Consider the following 11092-nt stretch of genomic DNA (forward strand, 5'->3'; position numbering starts at 1 on the left):
GAACAAATCTCTTGGAATAGGGCGTGGTGTTTCTTAAAACTGAAACATTTCCTTCCTTTGATGCTTTGCATGGGAGTTATACTTCGACAATGCGTTAGAAACAGATCCAAATACTGTGGAACTAGAATGCTCCTTTATTCTTGTTTTAAACTCAGCCACTGTCATGCTTTGCCTTCCTTTTCTGGTTCAGTTTAAATCTGTCCTGCAAGTGTACCTTGGCTTAGCCATGTAAATGTTGTAGACAACAGTATGTTTTATTCAGTCTTGTGTGTGCCCAAAATTGCAAGTATGTTTTGTCTGAATTATATCCACGCTGGTTGTTTGTAAAAATGCATTTTTGTCTGAGTCCTGTATGTTATCGTGTGAGCAAATATGCTTTGCCGCCTATGATATGCTATGCCGCCTTGCTTTGCCTACAGCTATAAATGTCTTCTTTCTTAATCTCTAATTGGCAGTAAAGCAACCTGCAAGTTTACACCATCTAGTGACATATACCATTTAGATTGTTTAGAGGTTGATGAATGTAATTTTGGACTTATTGTTAAAAATGTCAATGCCAACATTAAGCATAATCTCTTTTGATTTGCTTCTTCTTGATGCCTTTAGTAATAACTGCATGCTTCATCAAAAAAAAAAAGGGAGGGTTTCAGTGCAAACAAATTAAGAATATGGGTTGTACTTTCACATTTTTGACATGTTAAAATTGATGTATTAGCTATTAAAACATGATACAGAAGTTAGGGACTTGTCAACCTAACGATTATTGTTTAAGGTGAAACAAGCTCTGCCACCTTGCTTTGCCTAGTCTTGCTATCATTTGTTTAGATTCCTCATGTATGGTGGATGTATTCGAATTCCCTTCTTCCTCTGTGCTGTTATGCTACTGCTGTGTGATATACATAGGATATACATAATACACACAATCTACTGATCTTTTTTTAGTTTACATTTTGTGTTTAACATTATTCATTGATAATTTACTATTCTTTTCCTTCCGTTTTCATGCATGATTATCGCATACGAGTCCGAGGGACTCGTTCTCCTCCGCACTTGGCGTTGGGCTAAAAGCCCAACACGACTCCTCTTGTGTCCAGCCTTGTCCGCAGCCACATAGGAAAGCAAAAATCTGGGCTGAAGCCCAATAGGCGATGAACAGTTCTTAGCAACCTATTAAGGCTGCTGGGCCGAAGCCCAACAGTCAACAGACCGCAGTAACAGTCCAAGAAAATGGGCCTAACCCATTCACTCTTTACTCTCTTCCTTATTTTATTGTTGTGCATTTTATTCGCCTCATATGACTTACCATTTTATTTTGTCTTATTAGATTAGATGAACCATAATGAAGTTAGTGGGGTTTAGTTTTTTTTGCATAAGTTTCCTTCTTATTTTCTGTTGAAATATTTATAATATCTAGAATATTTATCTTTCTTAGAATAATTGACATTCAAAATAGTATGATTACACATTTTTTAGATAAAGGAATCATATTTTATCCTTACTATTTTAAAATTTCAAAACGTCATTAACACACAAAATATGAATCCGAGTATATTTTATAAACATTTTCAAGATTTACCCAATTATACATATTTTTAACCGAAATTGGTTAAACAAAGCAAATAAAGAAAGAGAAAGAAAACTCATTTCTTTTGTATCCTATTTATAAAGATAAGTTTAGATTTTCTATGTCACCATATCCATATGACATAATTTTATCCAAAGATCCAAATTTGATAACCCCCTTTTTTGAAAGCTATCACATTATATGCAAACTATTACATTTTATACAAATCTTATGTTAAACAGCATTTTATTTAAAAGTTTAGCCACATTTATAAGTCTTCTTTAAATGACATTTTTTATCTTAACAATGCTTGTAAGTTTTATTTCATGCAAATTATCACATTTCCTATAAATCTTATTAAATAGTATCTTTCATTTAAGTCTTTATCAATATTTTCAAGTCTCATTTAATATTTAGAATCTTCTTTTACGCAAATTATTATATTTTCTACAAGTATTATTTTAAACAACACTATTATACTTTCGTCTAAAACCTTAACAACATTCATAAGTCGTGTTTTCAAAATGGCATTTAAAGTCTCTTTTATACAAATTATTGTATTTTCTGTAAATCTTATTTTAACTAACATTATTTTCTTTTAAAACTTTAGCAATATTTTTAAGTCATTTTCTAAAATTTAAGCATTGTATTTAGCCTTAATTAATTAACCTAAGTTTGGCCGGATAATCGTAGTTAACGGATTCTAAAGGATGCCTAACCCCTTCCCTTTAGGATAATATAGAGCCCTTACCTGGAATCACATTGGTTAGCAGACTATTAACGGAGGTTTAGTTTTAACTTTACCTTAGTTAACATCTAGGTGTCCTAATTCACCGTTAAATTAATTAGGTGGCGACTCCTTAAAACAAACAAAATAGGAATCACCAAAATGTTGTACTCCTAATTTAACCCGGTTAAAATGGGGTGCACCAACTACAATTTCAAAAACTATGGCCAAACACAACTCCAACTCCAACTCCAAAATTCCTAAAAAAGTGATTTTTTTTTTTGTTTCTATGGACAAACGGGGCCTTATTATACAGTACCATACAGTCAAACCAAACAATACAAATGTTATTAAACCACAACAAATGATACAGTCTATCCAAACGTTGTGTTCACTAATACAGTACAATACAATACAATACAACACCATACTGTAACATACCGTACTGTACATTAATGAACCACAGGAAACAACCATCCAAACAGAGGGTTAGGTTTCATAGATTTTATGGAGTTAATACCACAATTGATAGTGAATGGGTATTGTAACACGCCTAGTTAACATGTTAGGTGACGACTCCAATATCACGCTTTATCATAAACCCAGTTAATGGGGTGCGATAGTTACTCCGTACAATGACATATTGCTTTTTACCCTATACAAGTATATCTTTAACGGAGTCCGCAACTTAAATGACCCAAAAAGTGACTGTAGGGATCAAAATAACGCAATAGAAAAAAAGTTACCAAAGTAACCTTTGCGCATTAAATTAGTGTGCAATAGGAACAAACTGCAAATTTACAGTTAAGTCCTATTGCGCACTAATTTAGTGCGCAATAGGGGTTATATTTTTTATTTTATTTTTACAATTTTAAGGTTTTGAAATTTCACGTTTTTTCGTACTTTGACCAAAGATTAGTGATGTTTTAAAACTTCGAAATATCAATATTTTATAGAGAACTTGATATCTTTTTTTGCTGACAATAATGGCGGCTCATTACATCAAGTATACTTAAACGTTTGGATCGTCGTTTTAGGGGTTGTAAAGTGCCCCGATATAAGTTTTGTTTGTTTGAATCCTGTTATCTAAAGGTTTAAGTGTTTTATTTATAATTAGTTTAGGATGTCACACGAGTTAGCTATAAACAATAACAAAGAGCAAAATAATATTTATCATTAAGAAATAGATATGCAAAAAATATACTTAATTTTTACTTAAACCATGCATCATGCACCCAAGTTTTCTCAATGCCTTCTCAATGCTCCCACCTAGATTTGATCCCAGGTGGTTGGGATTAAAAAGATGTAAACCATCAAGCCAAGTTGGTGAAAGCTACAATGTAGACACTTTTTATTTTTTATAATGTTCACTAATGTCATCTAACTTGTTTTCACAAATTGAATTTTGAGCCTTGAAATTGACATTTAAAACATCATTACCACGGGATTACCATCTTCAAATATATTTTTTATCACTAGATTTTTACTAAAGATGAATGAAAATTGTTCACCAATTTGGGAAAAAATTCAAATTGATTGGGATAAAGGACTTTTTTCTAAAAACTGGCTCGACCAAACTGCCTTGCGACAGTTTGCACGGCTATATCTCGAAAATATATGCAAAATCAAAAACAAACAAAAAAATCGCGTAAATTGGACGTCTGAGCGCAAAGTTATGACTGTTTAAAGTTTCACCAATTTACAACTACTTTTTCTCCTTATACTCATTATTTGATAATTTTATCTTATCAATTTATATAACTACTTAAGTCTACTAGATAAAAAATTTATGGGACTTGCATAACGCATTAATTTACTGCGTTATTCAAACAATTTTTTTAATGATGTCATTAACGCAGTAAATTACTGCGCTATAAAATAAAACACTTAAACCTTTAGATAACAAGATTCAAACAAACAAAACTTACTTCGAGGCACTTTACAACCCCTAAAACGACGATCCAAACGTTTAGGTATACTTGATGTAATGAGCCGACATTATTGTCAGCAAAAAAAGATATCAAGTTCTATATAAAATATTGATATTTCGGAATATTAAAACATCACTAATCTTTGGTCAAAGTATGAAAAAACGTGAAATTTCTAAACTTTAGAATTGTACAAAAAAAAATATAACCCCTATTGCGCAATAGGACTTAACTGTAAATTTGCAGTTTGGTCCTATTGAGCACTAATTTAGTGCGCAAAAATTACTTTGGTAACTTTTTTTTTTAATTGCATTATTTTGATCCCTACAATCACTTTTTGGATTATTTAAGTTGCGGACTCATCTTTATTGTGCTAGAGCGCCACCACATGCCAGATGCCAAAGTCGTATTTACTTACAATATCTACCTCTCAAGTTCTCATGACCGCACATAATGGTTCATCTCCAAAAGATGCTATAGCTAGGTATAGAGGGTGTTTGAATTGGCTTATTTTTAAGTGTTTTTTTTTTTTTAGTTTTTTTTTTATACTTTTTGTGGTGTTTGAAAAAAATAAGAAGTGTTTTTAAACATTTATTTTTACCTTTTAGCTTATAAGCTATTTTTAAAAAGACAATACAAACACCCCTATAGAAAAATCGAGCAGCAAGTGTCCTACAGTTCCTTTCCTTCAGTCGTCGTGAATTGTGATCCTTTTACATATCCAATTTTGTCCCCCTTTTAAAAAAAAAAAAAAAATCGTAATTTTTGGGCTTATATAATTACAAGATTTTGCTTTTATTACGAGAATTTTAACCTACTATATCATTCATATTCATATTTTTGTTACTTTTTGTTACACTAGCAGCCAGCGGCATCTTCTCCTGTTCTCCATCTCCCTCTTCGGACACAAAAATATTATGGAGTTGTTTCTTGCCTCATGTGAAATGTTTTAAGCATATATGAGAAGTGATTAATCAAATTAACTGCAATTGTAATGGAGAAACTTCTCATGGGGAGCACATCCTTTGTAAATGAACCCTTGTGGAGCAAATCTGAATTAGTAGGTGCCGAATACTAATAAATGATTATACCATAGAAAAATACAATTGCATAGTACTAATAAATTGAATTTCATGTCCATCTAGACCAATTTAACCTTAGCACCACTATAATATGACAATAAAGTGGACAAATTCCATTGGTTTCATCTTTATGAGTATCCAATTAGTTTAAAGTACCTCAAAAGTAGTGTCTCCTAATCTTGTCAATAATACCAGTTGATTAATCTATTAATCTCTTCCTAAAAATTGAAAATGATCAACATAAATTTTGTAAAAGAATAAAATAGAAACTTGTACTATTCTTTATTTTTGTTCAATCTAAATTTGTGTCCATTTTCTCAAAGTGATAGTTTTTTTCTCCACACATATCAATAAGTTTCACTATTCTATTATTAAGATATCACTTTAGGACCTTCCTTTATTCTAATTTCTAAACAATTTTTAGACTATCCAAATTTGAACTCTAAATTTAATTATATTTTGACCCGGTAATCCATTTTAACACAACACAAATAAGGTAGCTCTTATTTTGCTCAAGCTCGTCTTGAACTCAGAGACTCTTTGACCACCCTCCGGAAAATAATAATGTTATATATAGTGAACTACCAGTTGCAAACACAAATTATGTTAGTACTATATATTACAGTATATATTTATATCCTGGAGAGATCAAGCCTTGATTTTAATTGAGACAATAATTTTAACCAGCAAATCCTTTAAAAATCATAAATTTAGCATCATGTTCTTTAAATACATAAATGAAATTAAACTGCTGTAATTAAACTAGAAGGTAAGATTATACTTCTGAGTTTTATCAGGATAGAACACTCCAAAATGCTTCTCAGTCTCTCCTCCTATCTTCACATTTTCATCAAACATAGCAAACAAATAAGTTTCTATAGCCTTTCCGGGCTTGTGTATAGTTCCTGATGTTGACTTCACATGACTGATCAAATTCCTATAATAAGTCGCAGCATTATCCATACTTACTCCAACACCACCACCATCAGATGGCCATCCACTTTCAGCAACAACAATCTCTATGTTATCTCCACCAGCTTTCTCAACTGCATAATATACTGCATCCAACATAGCATCAAATAGATTTTGATAGCCCGATGGGTCGGGTTTTTGTTGTGTAAAAAGTGCATAAGGGAGTGGAATACGATCAGGGTTGGCTTTATAACCATAATATGGATAAATATTTGCCAGCAAAGGCGATTGATTCTGTTTCAAGAACTCAATGATCGGTTTGATGAAACTGATAGCATCGTTGCGAAACACTGAATGAGACGGTGGGTATGTACTTGTTAACATCCCGGTCTCTATACTTGTTGTGACCTTCACTTGATCCTGCAGATGAAATGTCGTTATGGCTTGTTGCACATTTTGCAATGCAGGAAGAAGGAATGGAGCAAATTTGGCTTTTGCAACATTGCCAGGAGATATTTCATTTCCAACACTTATATATTTGAACTTGACATTTGAGGAATAACTCATAATGTTGGCGTTGACCCAATCTGTAGCTGCTTTAGGATCTGTCAATGCTTGAAGATTTTCATTTGGAATGTCAAGAATGATGCCTATATTACTTTCCTTGAGAGCAGTAAGTGTTTCAGGAATTGGATCATATACTCTCATGTTTGTTATGCCATTTGCTTTATAAAGATTTACAACATCTTGAGCTGATGGTAAGTTATTCCCATTTCTCCCGTAACACACTCCAACAGAGAGTGCCTCTGTATCAACAACAAAAAAAAAAAAAAAAAAAGATTCAATAAATAAACAGAGTTATTGTAGGATCACGTAAGGGGAGCCTTGAAGCAACGGTAACGTTGTCTCGGTTTGAGACGTGGAAGCAGCCACTAATGCTTTCATTAGAATAGGCTGTCTACATCACACCCTTAGGGTGCGCCCTTCTTGAACCCTGCTAACGCGTGATGCTTTGTGCACCGATTGCCCTTACATTGTAGGATCACATACCATAGTACTTAGTTGAAATCCTTTGAAAGTAATACATAACCTATTTTGCATAGAAGTTAACACTAACAATATAGTTTGACTTATTATACTACAACAACAAATTCAGTATAATCCACAAGTGGGGTTACACTACCCTCGCGAATAATTATTTATTCAAGTCATCAGTTAGTATTAATTAAAGAGAATTATCTTAAATTACATCTAAATAATTTAATTATTACAAAATACTTTTGTACCGTCACATAGAATATAAACTTATTTCCATGAGTTACATAACAAAATATGCAATTTGGGAATTTCTTTTTATATATATATATTTGTTTTTTACCCCTCCCCCAGGAGCTCCCCTTTTTGCTTGTGACTCGAACTCACAACCTTCGGGTTGGAGATGAAATATGCTTACCATCTGAGCAACCCCTCTTGTCAATTTGAGAAATTTCTTCGCCTTCATAACCTGTTTTCCGTTTCTCTCTTTGGTAGTTCTTAATTCTTTGGGGCGGGGAGGGGAATAAGATCAAGGAGTAATTCTTTATTAAAATTACTTTTAAATAGAAATGGTGTAAATTTAATAGAATCATTCATAAAACATGGAGGATACAAAAATGAATGTAAATTTCACTAAACAATAAATATTTCAATATATGACTCAAGTATACAAATATATTTCATGTATTCTAAAATCAAATACTTATATCTCCTATTTTGTGGCCACTATAAATATTTAACTGACAGGGATCGAAAATAAATCAAAAGGGATTAGTAGTTGCAATTCAACGTTGTAGAGTAAAATCATACAAATTTTTTTTCTTTTCTCTTATCTTTCTTGCCCCATTATCAACAACAACAAAAATAATAATAATAATAATAATAATAATAATAATAATAATAATAATAATAATAATAATAATAATAATAACAATAACAATAACAATAACAATAACAATAACAATAATAATAACAATAGTAATAATAATAATAATAATAATAATAATAATAATAACAATAACAATAACAATAATAATAACAATAGTAATAATAATAATAATAATAATAATAATAATAATAATAATAATAATAATAATAGTAATAATAATAGTAATAATAAATGATTAAGGAAAAATCAAGCTAATGAGATGATGAGCAAATACCTATTATTTCAAGGTATGTCAATATTAACATACCAGCAAATACAAAAACGGACAAGGTAGTCATCATGAATCAATAAGCAACAAATGAAATGTATACGTATACTGTAGGAAAATGACTAGATGGTGGCTTCTTATATAGGAAAAAAATTGACTAGTATAATTGAAACTAGTTACTGTAATCTGGCCCAAGTTATGTATATCTAAAGTCATTTAATATATCAAACTACCTTCTTGGAATACATATTATAAGCTTATTGGAAATTAATTGATGGATTAATTGTGTATTTGAATTTAGATTTACTAGGCAATTGTTTTATGAGTAGACCTTAAGTATTTTGGATATATAGATGACGATGGTTTTTCCACTACATTGCGTTAGATTGTGGCAATTCAAAAATGAGCTTAAATTATTAAGTAATTGATTACGTAAAAGTTATTTGGACAAATTAATCAATTAATGGTAAATATTAACAATCAAAATGAATTATTAATGATCTGAGAAGAGAGTGGGTTGCCTTTTGGGTGAATCAGTCAAATGCACTGGAGTATAAAAGTTTTTATACCACTAATTGATAAAACTATATCTTTCGACTACTTTTGATGTTATGATTCAAGTTAAATTCACACTTGAAAGATTAAAAAAACAATAGTCAATTTTAACTAGTAAAGGCTAGTGTAATCTGGACTGTAGTTACTGTTTCGTAAAAACTTTATTATATATCTATTGGTCCACATTGATCTTGTAACTCATTCTGGAAGACTCTTTTCATGAGTTTCAAGAAATAAAAAGAGAAAAAAAAAAAAAACAGTCCAGTGTACGAAGCATCTCACATTCACACAGGGTCCTGAAAAGGCGCACACACCAATTTCTTTCAAGCATATAATAAAATGTTTAATAAACTTAACAAAAGTAAGAGATGTTGAGATGTTACGTACCATGAAATTTTTTATATAGTATTTATGTCAGAGGCGGATCCAGAATTTTAAGTTTGTTGATTTTTACAGTAATCTCAAGTTAATAGGGACAAAAAACATAAATGGTCATCTGGTGAAACTATTGAAAACCGGATGGCCCAAGAGCTTTATGACATTTTTTAGTCTTTTTAAAATAATTTCATTTCGTAGCCTTTTTCAACTAATTCCAGCATATATATAGAAATTGTATTATTATTGTATAAAATATGTATCACTACTGTATATGTATAGAAAAATGTATCATACGTATAGAAACTATATCATTGTTGTATAGAATATGTATCCCTACAATATTTATATAGAAAATGTATCATTGTTGTATAATTTGTATGTAATAAATGTATAATCAACGTATACTCACTAATTATACACATATTATGCAATTATCATACACGTATTAGACATGTTTTGGGGATTGAAGAAACAAGTCCGACTTTGAAGCAGTTTACTCTTCGCGGGAAATACTCAAAAATGTTTGTGCATTGCACAAAGTCATCGTTGTCGCGGGCGGACGCCTACCTACGGCAGGGCTTCATTTCGGCTTTAATAGTTTTTCTTCTACTAAAGCATTGAAACTGCAAGTCAAGGCTTTGAACTGCAGTAGTAACAAAAACAACAACAACAACAACACCAACATTGGTAACAACGGTAAGAATGTCGCTTCATCGCCGTTGTCGTCGTCATCGGTTCCGAACACGAACTACGTGGTGCCGCCGACGAAGTAGTCGTGGAAGAAGAGGCGGAGGGCAGCGACAACGACAAAAAAAAACAGAATTGTTAAAGCCAAAGACGTGGGTGCAATTCGTAGCTTTCTGCTGGAAAGCAGATTCGGTGGCTAGATTTGCCATTAAATTGATCCTACAGCCAAATTCGGGTACTTTGGTACAAAATACTGGCATAGTTTGTCCTATCTATTTCCTAAAAGTCATGTGGGTGTTCTTTCCCAAGTTAGTATGCAATAATTACTAGAACAACAAATTGGGTTCCAAACTAAATATTCTTACGCATTTAATAATTGTTTTATTACAACTACGTGACCTAAGCAGAAGTTATTGGGCTCACATGAACCCAGCTGTTACCATTGGACTTCATCTTCCCCTGATTTATGTAGTAGATATTTGTAGTGTAATCTCTCGAAGATAAATAGTCAAACTACGATTGAGATTTTGTCTTTTGAAGCACAAGTGATCCATCTAATTTTTATGATGTGAAATGTATTATGCTTAAGATGAGAAGTGATCAATAAAATTGAAGTACAATTGCAATGGAGAAACCCCCAATTGTCACGACCTAAAAAAAGAAATTCGTGATAGCATCTACTCGCAACAGATAGGTAAGCCAACCCAATGATTACTGATTCAATCAAGTTAAATAAGTGGAAAAGTAAATAGATAAGCCGAATATCCAAATAATAAGTCTTTTATATTAAATAAGTACATAAATAACCAAAACCACCCAAGATTGGTGTCATAAGTACAAGAGCCACTACAAATACAATACAAGTGTGAAATCCACTAATACACTGTCTGGATACAAAGGAAAGACATGCATAATAAAAGGATAGAGGGAGAAGCGATGTTGCGGATTCGCCAAGCAGCTCACCACTGTAACACCTCGTAGAATCCGTACTAAACCATATCCATGACTCAAGAGGTTAGAAGCCCACAAAGGAGAGTGTTGGAATCGAAAATATGTTTCAGTTCAGA

At 31.9% G+C, this 11092-nt stretch overlaps 1 protein-coding gene across 1 annotated transcript; it reads right to left on the reverse strand.

Annotated features, from left to right (window-relative positions):
* Nucleotides 1-5978: 5978 nt before the first annotated feature.
* Nucleotides 5979-8544, reverse strand: LOC132599642 (glucan endo-1,3-beta-glucosidase, acidic-like). Its single transcript, XM_060312945.1, has 2 exons — nt 8412-8544; nt 5979-7019 (listed from the first exon to the last, which is right to left on the reverse strand). The coding sequence occupies exons 1-2, from the start codon at nt 8476-8478 to the stop codon at nt 6064-6066; spliced, it is 1023 nt and encodes a 340-aa protein (XP_060168928.1). The 5' UTR covers nt 8479-8544; the 3' UTR covers nt 5979-6063.
* Between the last annotated feature and the right edge of the window lie 2548 nt (nt 8545-11092).

Source organism: Lycium barbarum, chromosome 6 (assembly GCF_019175385.1).
Source record: "Lycium barbarum isolate Lr01 chromosome 6, ASM1917538v2, whole genome shotgun sequence".
Lineage (NCBI taxonomy): Eukaryota > Viridiplantae > Streptophyta > Magnoliopsida > Solanales > Solanaceae > Lycium > Lycium barbarum.